The following is a 15,858-nucleotide window of genomic DNA, read 5'->3' on the forward strand; positions in this document are numbered from 1 at the left end:
GCTTCTGTTTTGTCCACTCCATGTACTGTTGCCTTCTACTTGTGTACCACTGTCTGGTCCAGTGATCTGTGACTACTGGTTCCAATGGGATTCCTTTCTTCTCTAATACCTACTCAGCATGACCCTTGCAGTTGATGTGAGAAAAGACTGGTTGAGACAATTTTCCTTAAAATCTGAGTTGTTTTGTGATAGGCCTGAAGGACTAATGAACTTCTCTTGGACCTATTCAGTATATTCTACCCCTTATATTCCAGAAACATAGTATACAGCACCAAAGATACCCAGCACAAGCAAATCCGGCTTTTCTGCCTATTAACAAGTACACTCACTCCTTCTCCAAAGCTATGCCCATGTGGAAGCCATACCTTGATACCACACTGCAGACCTTTATCAGTATTCAAGGTTAGGGCGCAGCAAGTTATATGGTTAACAAACAGCCTGGTGATTCTGATGCAACCAGGCTTAGGGGAACAACTCCATAAAAATTATAAAACAAAACCAAATTTTTTAATTTATAAAAACGATACTAATGACCATCTTTAAGAAAGGATACAATGAAAAGGAGTAATCCTTCAGTCTTCAAATACTGTATTGATTATCTAGAAAAAAAAGTTAGCTTTTGCTCTCTTCATAGTCACAATTTCATCTTGTGACTTATCTACCAATTTAAAGCTCTTGCATTCAGCCAAAGTTTCCATCATATAGTAGGATCACTCTAACTTTTACCTACTACTATCACTTCTATTTTGCCCATGCAGATGCAGAAGTTGAAGCCCAAGGTCACATCAACAGTAAAGGGTGGGGACCGACCCTTTTATTAAGGTTACCTTGGTCAAACAAGACACAAGACTATCTAGTTATCTAGCTGTCTAGCTCTCTCTCGCTCTCTCTTACTTCTCTTTCGCGCCCCCATGTGTCATGAGAATGATATTTAGAGGTCACACCCTAGGTCCAAATCAGGTGGAACCTAAGAGAAATTCAGATCTGGCATTCTTTGGTGGCAATTTTAGGAATATACTGAAGGTACTCCCCCCAGAAGGGCACTATACCTTCTTATGGAATATCTTATTTAACTTCGGTAAGATAAGAAGTGCCATTTGCCTACATGCACCAAGGACATCTGTGGAGCCATAGATTCCTCACAGTTGAGGTTCAGCTAAGAACTACTGACTTTATACCGATCACTATATGCATCAATACACTTTGAAGAATGGATGTTAGTAATGCAAACTTTGAAATAACCTCATTAGGTAACTGTGAGTCATGTAGGCTTTCATACCTGGTTTTAATGATTTTGAAATGCAGACAAGCCAATGGCACTTGGGCAAAGGGTGTTTTATTCATTTCAAGTCAAGGCTAATGATTCAGGCAAATGTAAATGAACCCAAAAGGTTTCATGAACCATGGTCAAGGCTTTGTGGAGAAATTATATATGTCTCTCTGTAAATGGGCCAATTGCTTTGTAAATATCACATATGACTTAAGCCCTCAGAGTGCAAAAAGGAAAAAAGGCAGCCAGAGAGAAGGCACGTATGAATTTTGTGGGTGAGACTCGGGTTAGATCTACGTACTAAATTCCACTATAAAGAGGAATGTGCTTCTTTTTCAGATGCTAAGGCCGTCCTGAACTTCCAGAATAACTGGAATAGGACATAAACCACCTTCTCTAAGATAAAGCCCTTCTCTACTTGAAAGCCAGGACTCATAAAGAAATATCCTAAGGGTAAAGCCATTTCTGCAGTCAAGTGAAATGATGGGATGTTGGACTGGGTTTGAGTCCCTCCCACAAAGGCGTTGCTTTGGGGGAGTTCATCATAGGGACCACTTCTGGAGATTCCTTTATCTATGTAAAAAAAAAAAAAAAAAAAAAAAAAAAATCCTTCTCTAAAGAGTACTAGTCCTTCATTACTTCTTTTCAGTATTTGCATATGGCTTTGAGGGTAGGACAGGTTAGTCTTTTTCCCCACCTTATCCCTGGAGCCCTGCCCAGTGCCCAACATGTAATTCTAGAAGCAGTTTCTGATTGATTCAGGTTCTCCAACCCAAGGAACTCAACGTTTGATCAGCCCTCACTACTTCGTCTTTCCCTTTTCCAATTGTTTATGACCTCAGACACTCAGAACCACCGATGTGAAACCACACACCTGGGTGCTCTCTCGGTGATGACTTTCTGTTCAACGGATCAAATATATAATCAAATGGACCACTCATGACCCGCGACCTACTGGGAGGCGAGGTTGACCAGTGAGGCTGGCAATACCATGTGAGTGGGTCCACCTGGGAAGGTTCCAAGTAATGAGGTCGACGACGATGCTGTCTTCACTCATCAGAGGAGGAAGGGATGGGTTCCTTCTTGCAGGTGCGGTGCTTGGCTCGGTGTCGTTGGAGGTGATTGGACCGGGTGAAGGCCTGGCCGCAGTCCTTACACTGGTAGGGCCTTTCTCCATTGTGCATTCGTATGTGCTGGGCCAACTCAGAGGCAATGCGGAAGGCCCTGCCGCACTCGGCACAGAGGAATCCCTTCTCTCCGGAGTGGATCTGTTGGTGCCGCTTCAGGGTCGAAGAGCGGGCAAAGGCCTGGCCACACTGCGTGCAAGGAAAGGGCCTCTCGCCAGTGTGGATGCGCTGGTGGCGCACGAGGCGCGAGGGCTGCGCGAAAGCCACGCCGCAGTCAGCGCACTTGAAGGGTCTCTGGCCGGTGTGCAGCGTCTGGTGCTCGGACAGGTTGGAGGACTTGGTGAAGCACTTGCCGCAGGTGGGGCAGGGGAAGGGCCGCTCCCCCGAGTGCACGCGCTGGTGCTCCACCATGCGGCTGGCCACAGCAAACTCCCGCTCGCAGGCGGGGCAGCGGAAGGGCTTGGCGCCCAGGTGCGTGCGTTGGTGGCGCAGCAGCGACAGCGGCTTGTTGAAGGTCAGGCCGCACTCGGAGCACGGGAAGGGCTTGTTGTTGCTGTGCATGTTGCGCTGGTGTTTGCGCAGGTCCGAAGAGCGCACGAAGGCCTTCCCGCAGTCTGGACACGGGTAGGGTTTCTCGCCTGTGTGAGTGCGGATGTGCTTCCGGTGGTCGGAGGACCAGGTGTAGGCCTTGTCGCAGAAGGAGCATTGGTAGGGCCGCTCGCCCGTGTGCAGGCGCCTGTGCTGCTGGAGCGTGCCGCGGTGGGAGTAGGCCTTCCCGCATAGCTCGCACGCGTAGCGCTTGGCACCGCCGCGCGTCTCAGCGGGGCTCAGTGGCTTGCTGGGCTTCTGGAAGGCTCGCCCGCCCCGCAGGCGCCTGTACGGACGCACCTCAGCCTCTCCGTCCTCGCGCCCGCCCGCCTGGTTCTGTACTTTCCTGCTGATTCGCGCTTTTGCCAGGACCGCAGCAGTCAGGCTGGCTGGGGTGGCCGACGCCTGGGCTGGTGTGTGTGTCTCTCGCGTGGGGAGGTCCCAGTTGCTCCCTGGCCTGGGGAAACACAACAAAGAGTTCTCTGCGGACGTGTCTGCACTTTTGTGCGCACACAGATACTTTCCATTGCTGGGGAAGCTGGATGGGACAGCCAAGACTGTGTCCTGGTTGGCCCTCGAGTCTCCATCATCACCCGCAGGTAGTCGGTCCCCAAGAGGTTGCATCTGACCTAACTTGTGTGCGAGACCACTGGGAAGGGTACCCAGAGCTGTGCTTGCTCCTGGGAAACCCTGGGTCTGGTTGATCTTTGCCACATCTCTGCTCCCGCTGGCTTTCTCAGACATTTCCACTGGTTTCTGCCCCATGCCCCCAGCACTGGAGGAGTCAGAGAATTTCTCTTCCTCTTTGTCCAGTGGATGGGGCCATGGCAAGTCAGGATTGTCATATGTTACTGGGGAGCTGCCCCTTGGACTGGCCACCAGGTCAGCAGGCCCCTCTTTTTTGGCCTCTCCACCATCTTCATCGTCACTCTTTAAGTTCATGCTCAGCATCTGGGTGTCATGAGCCTCCTCAGTCAAGCTGCTGAGAGGAGACACCTCTCCCCACCTGTCCTGGGAGTCCACTTGTGCCATGATGTTCAGGCGCTTCTGTTGCCTGCTCCTCTGTGGAGGAGTAGTCTGCTTGGCTTAGGATACCTGCAAAAATAAAAGTATGAAGAGAAAATCACAGAAAATGTACTTAATCACTTTCATGAGCAGAGGGATTGAGGTTCCCACTACAGCTCTGTTTCCAACTGGTCTCCATCCCAGGCATATTGTTGAACCTTACTGAGGACAGAGGCCTGGCTTTGCTGAGAATTACAGTCATCCTTATTCCCTCTGGAGATCCCACTTGCTAGAAGCCCCAGGAGACCATCCTGTCAGGAATAGCCAGAGTGGGCCATTTGCTGGGTGCCAGCTGTGCCCTGCCCTATCTAGGGTGCTCATCCCCAACCGCTAACCAAATGTGTCCTTTGTGAGCATGGGGGACAACTTGATGAGATGGTAGGAAGCAAGCTCTGGTCCTCCTAAGGCACTCTTACAGTGTCCTCCACTCGGGAAGCTGGAAACCAGGCTGGCTCTTGCTTTCTCTGCCAGGAGTGGAAGTCTGCCATCCCATGATGGTGTCAGCCAGGGTTACCTCTCAGGCCCTGGGCTGTGTAGGCCACCTCTTCCAAAGATAAGGAGCAGCCCTTGGGAGAATGAGGGTGAGTCAGGAAGGCACCAGCTGCCCCTCACTGATTAAGCGGGGTTTCTCAGGCCCTTGTAACTTCTGAGGAACTCCTGCCAGGAAGGCTACCCATAAGCACCCAGGGGGCAGAAGATGCCCACTGAGAGCTTGACCTGTCTTTGAAATTTTGCTTCATCATAAACATTCAGGAGAGTTTTACATTTTATGTCGCATTTTGTTTTGTTTTGAGACGAAGTCTCGCTCTGTCACTCAGGCTGGAGTGTAGTGGCACGATCTTGGCTCACTGCAACCTCTGCCTCCTGGCTTCAGGTGATTCTCTGCCTCAGCCTCTTGAGTAGGTGGGATTACAGGCACCCACCACCATGCCTGGCTAATTTTTGTGTTTTTAGTAGAGACACGGTTTCACCATCTTGGCTAGGCTGGTCTTGAACTCCTGACCTTGTGATCCACCTGCCTCAGCCTCCCAAAGTGCTGGGATTACAGGCGTGAGCCACTGTGCCCAGCCAGTCGCGTTTGTTTTATAGAAAATAGTATTAAAGTTACCTTGGGTTTAAATGTTTAGTCTTCCCCCAAGTGTGCCATACTGATCCCCTGGCATACCGCAGATGCCCGCTGGGGTACACATCTCCTGACTCAAGAAGCCAGATGTAGGATTTCAAACATAAGGCATGACACATGAGAGCCGTTTGGATTTTATTTTCAAACTAATTTTATCTTAGCTTGAAGACATAGAGAAAGCCTGCTGGAGAATTGGTTAAAAAGGATTGGGTGAGTGACAGATTTTAAAGGAGTTACTAGACAGGCAGGGTACTGAGGGCCTCTCTGGGGGGAAAATTGTTGGCCAGAGGGCTAAATCTGCTTTAGTCTGGAGAGAAACTTCTGAGAATCCCAGAGGGAGTATTAAAACTCATTTTTCTGGGCACACGTTATGAGCCAGGCACTATGTTGACTGCTTCACAAACATAATTTCATTTATTCTTCTCAGCAAACTTTAAGATAGATGCTATTGGGAGGCCGAGGTGGGCAGATGATGAGGTCAGAAGATCGAGACCATCCTGGCTAACACAGTGAAACCCTGTCTCTACTAAAAATACAAAAGAATTAGCTGGTGGTGGTGGCGGAGCTTGCAGTGACCCGAGATCGCGCTGAGATCGCGCCACTGCACTCCAGCCTGGGTGACAGAGTGAAACTCCGTCTTAAAAAAAAAAAAAAGAGAGATAGATGCTATTATTATTATATTATTCTTTCAATTTTACAGACCAGGAAACTGAGCTTTATTGAGGTTACTTACCTGCCCAAGGCCACACAGCTCATAGACAGCAGCAGTGGGGTTTCTCTCTAATTTTAAGGCCATTAAGCCCCAAATGGTCCTGCCTCCCAGCTGTGGCCTTCAGACTGAAGCTTGCTCTGGGGCTGGGCTCTGCCCAAGAGCAGCTGCAGCATCCTGGGGTGAAGAGCCGTGGCTTTCTGTAGGCATCAAAGCCCCTTGTGTTTTCTGGGCCAAGGAACCTTGGCTACAGGGCCTCGCTGCTGGGCTCCTCCCTGCTCTCATTGACCCAGATTGCCCTCCGCCAAAGAGAGAGGCCAGTGGCTGCCCATCAGAGCCAGGACCCATGTTGCAGAGACCACTGCCTGGGGTGCTCAAGAGTATTAGTCACTGAGTATTTACCTTCTGAAAGCTCCTTCTACCTCTGCCCACCTTTCACTGCCATCTCAGAAGGGATAAAAGGAGTGATCTTTGTATTTGGCTGGTCCAGTTACCCTATCCCCATCTCATTAAACTGTTCTTTCCTGGTGTCTGCCTGATCATGAGCCCAGTTACCCTGTGTGTATGAAGAGGGAGCAGTATGGAGGAATCCTAACTTTCTACTCTGGACACAGAAGCCGTGGATGGAGGGAGGACACATTGCAGTTGTGACTGGAGTTCAGCATCTAATGTCTCTTTGTGCCCTCAAGCCCAGGGACCACTCCTCTTCCCTCACTGCTTCCCTCACCCATCACATGGCAGAGGGTAGCTGGCATGTCTTTTGACAGGAGCCCAGGTCTGACATATTTTCAGCATAGTGGATCTTAGGGAGTGAATGTGTAGTTCATAGAGGGGACATACCACTAGCCAACCTCATAGAACTTACTCAGACCAGCAGGCTTGATCTGGGGCTGTGGGTCCCCCAGCAGGGACAGCAAAGGAATGCTGGATTTGTATGAAACGCATGTCTTAGGTCTCTTTCTCTCTTTATGACAGCATACTGCCTGTTTCTGTGGCACTGTTCACAGATCACTGACTTTACCCGCTCTCCACCCCACCTCCAACACAAATACCCCATTTTCCACAGCCTGTGTCTCATTCTTTTCCTCTGGGCCACAGGGGAGCCTCCTTAGGGTGGCACACAGCCCTCCACTAGCTAACCAATCTCTTCTCCAGAGCCTGTCAGGGGACTCTCTTTTCAGATGAGGAATCCCTCCTCCATCTGAAGCCATATCCCCCGTGAATATGTCCTGCTTTCTTCCTCCTGTCGCTGTCACAGGCGTGCTCTCGACCACCAGGAAGACCTGGAGGCAGGCAGGGGCACAGGGAGAGATTTTCTGGCAGTCTACACAAATATACCTGGTCTGAAAGAGGAACACTGATGCCATGGTATGGCGGGCCTCTCTGCTCCCCAGATGTGCTAGTCCCCAGAGGCTGTCAGAGCACAGTCCTTTGCTGGAACTTCCTCTGCACTTGCCAGCTAGGAGTGGACCAAATGCAGCGTCTGGCTCCCCAACCTCATACATCCATCAACACTCTGCAGAAGCCTACCCTAAGGGCTTGTTGCAACCCCAGGCCATACCCCTCTTCTTTCCTTCATTCTTTTCAGATTGTACTAAAGTCCATCCCAGGCAGCCACCTCCCACTTTCTCATCTGCTCACCGCCTTCAGGCCTTGCTCTCCACTCCTGGCTCACACACAGACAGTTGCTTACCTGGGAAATGCAGACAGCAGTGTGGGCCCCCTGCCCTGGCTTCTGTGACACGTGGGCTCTCAGCAACAGGAACCAGAGTTGGGTACAAATCAGCAGAGATGGTGTCTCTGTCTCTCACGCTTTGTGTCCAGTCCAGCAGCTGCAGAGAGAGCCTCTGGAGGTGGGGCCAGTGTAATACACTCAACCTTCCTGCCTGCATCCAGAGTGCAGCCTGGGAAATAGAGTGGGGCTGCCCTCTCTCACTGCCTGAACCGATCCTCTGACTCCCTCTGCTCCTGCCTCCCCTCCCTGCCAAAGCCAGCCTTCCTTCCCTCCTCTCAGTCGTCCTGCATGTGGCTTTATGCCTCCTGTTCACTTTCACTCCTTCCTTCCACAGAGCAGTCCATCCTTTACTTTAGCCCTGGTATGCCCACAGGCCACATGTCACTTGTGGGCTTCCTGGGTAGCATGCTTTTTCCCTCCTGGAAGGCAGAACAGAGTATTTGGCCTATATGCTCACCTCCCTATTCTAGTACCCACCTTTTGCAGGACTGTGAGTCGCAGAATTCAGGGGTTGGGATTCCCAGAATTCTTTGCAGCAGCCCATTCATTGGCTCAAAGATGCCCCTAGCCTTTTAACTGGGAGTAGGGGTGCAGGGAGATGGTTTTCTGTCTTATGCATACAGATGCCAGGCCTGTCTGGAGTCTCTTTACACTTTCAGCATTGGTTCCCATGCAGGCTCATTTTGAAGAGAAGGATTGGCCCAAGGTAGAAGATTCGGTACATTGAGAATTTTTATCCACTCAAGTCTAATGTGCATTTATTAGGATGAACATTGACGGCATTAAAATAGGTGATGGAAGTGTGGTTCCTGTGACATCACTAGGTGGTCACAAAGTATACTGATTGACAGTAGGGTCTGGATCTGGATTTGAATCTTACTACTCACTAGCTGTGTGATCTTGGGCAAGTTATTTAACTTCTGTGTGCCTTAGTGTCTTACTGCAAAACAAGGACTACGATACTGTTGCCATCATGGAAGTTTGGAGAGGATTAGATGAGATAACGCATGTAAGGAGCTTAGCTCAGTGTTTGGAACATAGCAAGTACCCAAAAACGTTAGCTGCTTTCATTGTTATTATTGATGATTTTTTAAAATTTTATTTTAAGTTCCGGGATGCATGTGCAGGATGTGCAGGTTTGTTACATAGGTAAACATGTGCCATGGTGGTTTGCTGAGCCTATCAACCCTTCCTTCACCTAGGTATTAAGCCCGGCATGCATCAGCTATTTTTCCTGATGCTCTCTCCACCCCGCATTCCCCCAACTGGCCCCAGTATGTGTTGTTCCCCTTCCTGTGTCCATATGTTCTCATTGTTCAACTCCCATTTATAAGTGAGAACGTGCGGTGTTTGGTTTTCTGTTCCTTTGTCAGTTTGCTGAGGATAATGGCCTCCAGCTCCATCCCTGTCCCTGCAAAGCATATGATCTTGTTATCTTGTTCCTTTTTATGGCTGCATGGTGTTCCATGGTGTATATATACCACATTTTCTTTATTCAGTCTGTCATTGATGGGCATTTGGGTTGATTCCAAGTCTGCTATTGTGAATAGTGCTGCATTGAACATATGCATGCATGTATCTTTATGACAGAATGATTTATATTCCTTTGGATATATTCCCAGTAATGGGATTGTGGATCAAATGGTATTTCTGGTTCTAAATCTTTGAGGAATTGCTACAGTCTTCCACAATGCTTGAACTAATTTACATTCCCACCAACAGTGTAAAAATGTTCTTATTTCTTCACAACCTCACCAGCATCTGTTGTTTCTTGACTTTTTGATAATCGCCATTCTGACTGGCATAAGATGGTATCTCATTGTGGTTTTGATTTGCATTTCTCTAATCATCAGTAGTGTTGAGCGTTTTTTCATATGTTTGCTGGCTGCATATATGTCTTCTTTTGAGAAGCGTCTGTTCACGTTCTTTGCCCACTTTTTAATGTGGCTGTTTGTGGGGGTTTTTGTACATTTGCTTAAGTTCCTTGTAGATTCTGGATATTAGACCTTTGTCAGACGGATAGATTGAAAAAATTTTCTCCCATTCTATAGGTTGTCTGTTCACTCTGATAGTTTATTTTGCTGTGCAGAAGCTCTTTGGTTTAATTCGATCCCATTTGTCAATTTTTGCTTTTGTTGCAATTGCTTTTGGCAATTTCATAAAATCTTTCCCTATGCCTATGTCCTGAAAGTTATTGCCTAGATTTTCTTCTAGGGTTTTTATAGTTTTGGGTTTTACATTTACGTCTTCAATTCATCTAGTGTTAATTTTTGTGTAAGGTGTAAGGAAGTGGTCCAGTTTCAATTTTCTGCATATGGCTAGCCAGTTCTCCTAGCACCATTTATTAAATAGGGACTCCTTTCCCCATTGCTTTTGTCAGGTTTTCGGAATATCAGATGGTTGTAGATGTGTGGTTTTATTTCTAAGTTCTCTTTCTGTTCCATTGGTCTATGTGCCTGTTTTTGTACCAGACCATGATGTTTTGGTTACTGTAGCCTTGTAGTATAGTTGGGTAGCATGATGCCTTTAGCTTTGTTACTTTTACTTAGGATTGCCTTGGCTCTACAAGCTCTTGTTTGGTTCCATATGAATTTTAAAATGTTTTTTTCTAACTCTGTGAAGAAAGTCAGTGGTAGTTTAATGGGAATAGCATTGAATCTATAAATTGCTTTGGGCAGTATGGCCATTTTCACAATATTGGTTCTTCCTATTCATTATTGATGATTTTTTTGTTTTTAGGGAAGACATCATTCCAGGGCTTCTTTTATATCCCCGTGACCCTGTTGAAGCTGCAACTCTTCTGAACAGCAATTTTCAGAATATGATCCAGAAAAACAGGTTTCACTGTCCCCTTGATGTTTTTAAGGCATGGTTTCAGAGGAAAGAGGCAGGCAGCAGAGACATACCTCTAAGTCTCTGAGTCTGAATATCTGGAATAGGGTTCAAATTCAGAAGTCCATAGAGCCGCTGAAATAAAGTGCAGAATGTGGCAAATACGTGGAATGTGCTGTTCTGACAAGAGGATTCTTAGTAGTCATCCATTTCTTGAAGGGGCCATGATCCAAAAAATGTTGAGAACCACTGGCATTTGGGGAGGGCATGGGATAGGGAGAGTAGGTGAACACTTAAAATAGCTCCCATAGCCACGTTATCAGTTGGTGCTGCCACTAAACTGCATTCCAACATGGTTGCTCAAAATATCCCAAGTGTCCATATGGTACAGGCTTTGAGCTTCAGATATCTTTGGCAAGAAAGTACCTAATTCTTCACTGATTGTGAAGGAGCCTGTGGAGATGAAAGTTGGAGCTGGGATGAGTGTGTGTGTGTGTGTGTGTGTGTGTGTGTGTGTGTGTCCCTCCCATTCCCAGCCTTACAGCAATGGTACGTTTATTGAGCAGTTACTAGTGCCAACACTATGCTAGCATGCCACACACAATGCCTCAATTAATCTTCATCACATCCTAATGAAGTAGCTACTACCAGTGTTACCCCCATTTACAGATGGAGGATACAGAGCCATAGGCAGCTTAAGGGCCACAGCTACACAGTTCCTACATAGTGGAGCTGCAATTTGAGCCAAGGTATCAGAGTCTGCACTCTTAACCACTACCACATTAGATTCCCAAACACTGTCCCTCAGAGCCTGTGCACTTGGCCTTTGCTTGACTCTACCCTTATTTCCTCCTGGAAACTCTTAGTCCCTCCTCCTCAAGGCTCTATGACCTGGGTATCTGTGGTCACTACAGTCATTCCCCCAGAAGGCATTCTTCTCCCTCAGCCTTGCTGCCCAGAGAGATGGTTCCCACTAAGTGCCTGCAGAGTCTCCTCACCTATTCCTCATCCAGCCTGGACAGCCTGTTTTCCATCATGCTTTATTTCTAGAAACCGTAACAATTGAGTAACTACCAGACACCTTGGGACTTCCACGTTAAATTGACCGCGTGACTCCTCCTTGGTTTTCAAGACACACTGGTGTTACTATCTCACTGGTATGGGATAGGCCACCTAGTGGTGAATGGGACCAGCAGTGGCCTGGAGGCTAAATCAAGAGACAAGGTGTACACAAGGCCCTTATCTCCCTGAGTCACTTACCCTGATACATCCCCCAAGCCATCTTAAGAATGCTGTTTTGAAGTGCCATGGGCCTTTTATCTATGTGAGACTTCACCATCCTAATGAGTGGGCACATAGCAAGTGCAGATCAGGCCTCAGATTTGAATCCCAGGTCTTGCCTATCCCGCTAGTCAACCTATTGCTCAAACTCCAAGGGACAGGAATCCCTTTTGTTTCCTGGGTATGTTTCCCTTTTGACAGCACAAGCACATTTACTGTCTCATTTAATCTTCCCAACACTCGCTGTAAGGACCACCAGACATGGAGAGTGGAAGGCCCTTTCCCTAAGGCCACATCCTTTTCCTGCTTTTAAGAACTTTTGAAATCTGTATCATTCTGCCCAGTTCCTTAGGCATGGAAACAAAAGAGGTGTTCTTTTATGTATTTGTTATTATTTGCAAGTCTGCCTCTAAAATCTGGCAATTCCCCTGAGCTGCTGACTGGCAGTAGTGAAAACAAGGGTCTGCCTGCCTGTCTGGGAAGAGGAAAAGGGAGAGACTGAGGGAGGAACACAAGACATCTGGGAGAGAGAAGGGCATTTGGTGGGCATGGTGCAGGAGCTCATTTGTGCCTGTCAACGACTGGATGGGTGGAGTGGAGTGACATGTGGAAGATGAGCCTATGTTCTTACCCATGCTCTGCTGCCAGCTGTCATCACAGCACTCTGCCTGAGCTGCTTCCAAACAGTGTGAATGGTTGGTGAGGTACTATCTAATCTTCTACTTGCCCCAGCCCTTCATCATCCTTGAGGAAGAGTGATAGACGCACTTAAGTGGCCAAGACATGGTGGAGACTTTAAATATTGTTTTTCACGCAGGCATCAAACTTTGTTGAGTATGAATACACATGCAGAAAGCAGAATTGGACAGGCACTCCGTACACAATCTTGAGTCAGAAAGGCCTGGCTTTAAATACCACTTATGTTTGTTGGATGATCTTAATCCATTTACTTCTTTGAGCCTCATGCTCCTCACCCATAAAATGGGAATAAGAATAATTTCATGACAGGGTTGTGAAATAACCTGAAACCACATTTTAAGAGCATTTGGTCTAGTGTTAGCTGTATAGTGGTTTTTCAATAAATTATAACCCTTATTATTTTTATCCTAGAGCTATTGGGAGCTTGCTGATATCTTTATTCCATCCCTGTTCTTCTAGAATGCTAGCCCTTAATTACTCTGCTTCCAGAAGGGTGTCATTCTCTGATTCTGGTCTCCTAGCCCTAAACGTTCCCACTGAGAGACTGACCAAGCAGCCTTTTTTGAGGCCAATAACGTTCCTAGAGCAGTGATGTCATAAACCTGGGCCTGTCGCTGTGTGCTACACTTGGCACATGTGGCAATCAATGACAGAGTGGAAGGTTTGTGCTCTGGATGGGATGACGTTATATGGCAATGACGTCACATGTCAGTACTTCCTGGCACCCCCTGCGGAACAGTGCCAGGTAGAATGCCTTCCCTTCACTAACTCAACACCACCTGCCCCAGTGAAGGCTGCACAGTGTAGCAATGGATGGAGCATACAGGCTCTGACATCAGGCTACTTGGGTAAATCCTATTTCTACACCCTGCATGACTGTGAGCAAGTTGCTTAACCTTTCTGTGCCCCAATTTCTTTATCTATAAATTATGACTAATAATAATATTTAATATCTAGCTTATAGAGTTGTTGTGGGGTTAAATGAGATGGTGTGCTTTGCAGAGTACAAGGGATGGACAAGTGCCCAATCAGTATTAGCTAACAATATAATATGGGGTAGGAAGTGGCCTCTACCTCCTGTCTAAACAGCAGAGAACCTACCTCTGGTCTCCACTGGAGCCTTTTCCTCAAACTTTCTGAAGCCCTTACCCTGGGAATGAGCTATAACCAGGTCCTACTGGGGCAGTGGTTTCTGGAGCCACTTCTGTAGCTCACCAGAAGACCAGTCCTTTCCAAGCTTCTCAAGACCCACATTGTACTGTAATGGCCCTGCTAGATGACCCCAGAAGCCTCTGGCCCAGGCCGAGGGAGGATAAGCTGCAAGCAGTGGGATGGGCTTCATTGCAAGCAGTGGGATGGGTTCATGGAACCCTCAGGGTACAAGAGGCTGAAGATTCCAATTGTCTACTGGCATAGCAGCGTATCGTCTTGGCCCACACTGGCTACCACACCTTTCAAGGACACAGAGACTTCAGGCCTCCACTCCTCCACATTCCACCTCAGCCTTGGAACCTTGTAGAAAACTGAGGAACAACACACAAATGAGACTTCTGGGAATCTTCTATACCTTAGGTTTACCTTCTGACTTTGCTGGTCCTTCTGGGCTCAGGGATGGAAGGTCTGGGGAGGTTAGAAGGGAAGATACTGCTTATCTTTAATTAATCAACACATTGAAAAAGAACCCTCTGATCTCTTATATCAGTGGGAATCCCTACAACTGAGGCTTACCAGAGCCCGGGGCATGATGAAGCTGTTGGAAATTTAAAAACAAAGGTATTGACCTCAGTATTTTTAATGAAGAGATCTAAGAAATTATCTAGTGCAGCCTATTTTACTGGTGTTAAGATTGAAATATTCATTTATTTGTTCCATCATTCAGTTACTCACCAAACATTTGTTGAGCTTTACTATGTCAGTGTTTTTCAAACTGCAGGACACAATCTGTGAATATGACAGTGAATCATTTTAGTGAGCTGCAACCAACATTCTTTTTTAGAATAGATCAGAAGACAGTAGAATATATCAAAGTATCTCACACATAAAAGTACAGTTTCATGTAATTTTTGTTTTAGGTTTATATACATAGTCTGGCGGTATATAATGAAAACTGTATCTCATAGTCTGGTTTGCTCTGATTCTTGGTCAAACACAGTTGAAAAACATTGTACATTGCATCAACCCTGCTGTACATAAGAATAATCTGGGGCCAGGTGCAGTGGCTCACGACTGTAACCTGTAGTCCCAGCATTTTGGGAGGCTGAGGCGGGAGGATCCCTTGAGCCCAGGAGTTTGAGACCAGCCTGGGCAACATAGGGAGACCTCTCCTTCACAAAGAATTTTAAAAAATTAGCTGGATGTGGTGGTACGCACCTGTAGTCCCAGCTACTCAGGAGGCTGAGGCAGGAGGATCAATTAAGCTCAGGAGGTTGAGGCTACAGTGAGCCATGATCAAACCACTGCACTCCAGGCTGGGCAACAGAGTGAGACCAAGTCTCAAAAAAAGGAAAAAGAAAAGAAAATTTTCCTCTCTGTTCTTAGAAGAAAGAAAGAAAAAGAAAGAAAGAAAGAAAGAAAGAAAGAAAGAAAGAAAGAAAGAAAGAAAGAAAGAAAGAAAGAAAAAAGAAAAGAAAAAAAGAAAAGAAAAGAAAGAGGCAAGACAATACAGAAAAGAAAAGAAGGGAGGAAGGGAGGGAGGGAGGAAGGAAGGAAGAAAGGAAGGAAAGGAGGAGGAAGGAAGGAAGAAGGAAAGAGGCAAGACAATACATAAAAGAAGGAAGAAAGGAAAAAGAGAAAGGAAAGAGAGAGAAGGAAAGAAGGAAGGAAGGGAGGGAGGAAGGGAGGAAGGGAAGGAACGAACACAGGGGAGGGGCAGAGGAGGCAGAGGAGAAGGGGGAGGGGAGAGAGAAGAGGGGAGGGGAGTGAAGGGGAGGGGAGGAGAGGAGAAAAGAGAGGAAGGGGAGGGCAGGGGCCTCGCCACCATCCGGAATTCTCCGCCATATTCCCTGATCCTTGCTTACCGCCTTGGGCAGGTGCTACCTGTTTCTCTCCGGACCCGGCTGGAGCCTCCCGGCTCTCTGGCTCCTCCTCTGGCTCACCGGAACATTGCCGCTGGGAGCCTGGCTTCCAACACAGCTGCGGAGCTCCTGGCTCCGCTGTCCTCCAGGTCACACCACCTACATGCGCTGGCCAGGGTACAAGGGGCCTTTTCTTTCCAAGGCCCCCATCAAAACCACAAGCCTCTCCTCGCAGCTGTCTAGCTCGGCTGCCTGAACACAGAAGTAATTCACAGGAGATGTGGAGGGGCGTTTGAGGTTTCCATAAAAACATACCTCCCTTTTCCTTTTTCAACTGCTGCACTGAGCGTAACCAGAGAAGACCTCTCTTCATAGCCCTCTGGCCACGGGTGTGAAGCAAGTTTCTTGAAAGAAA

General features: G+C 47.4%; 1 protein-coding gene across 1 annotated transcript; it reads right to left on the bottom strand.

Annotated features, from left to right (window-relative positions):
• Positions 1-571: 571 nt before the first annotated feature.
• On the bottom strand, positions 572-7,722 carry ZNF648 (zinc finger protein 648). The gene is made up of 2 exons (XM_017848053.1): positions 7,576-7,722; positions 572-4,080 (listed from the first exon to the last, which is right to left on the bottom strand). The coding sequence occupies exon 2, from the start codon at positions 4,015-4,017 to the stop codon at positions 2,320-2,322; it is 1,698 nt and encodes a 565-aa protein (XP_017703542.1). The 5' UTR covers positions 4,018-4,080; positions 7,576-7,722; the 3' UTR covers positions 572-2,319.
• Between the last annotated feature and the right edge of the window lie 8,136 nt (positions 7,723-15,858).

This window comes from Rhinopithecus bieti, unplaced genomic scaffold (assembly GCF_001698545.2).
Source record: "Rhinopithecus bieti isolate Rb0 unplaced genomic scaffold, ASM169854v2 scaffold_27006, whole genome shotgun sequence".
Classification (NCBI taxonomy): domain Eukaryota; kingdom Metazoa; phylum Chordata; class Mammalia; order Primates; family Cercopithecidae; genus Rhinopithecus; species Rhinopithecus bieti.

What these genes read in the sequence shown, in the direction of transcription:
- ZNF648 (XM_017848053.1), bottom strand. Translation starts at nt 4,017, where the DNA reads ATGGCACAAGTGGACTCCCAGGACAGGTGGGGAGAGGTGTCTCCTCTC.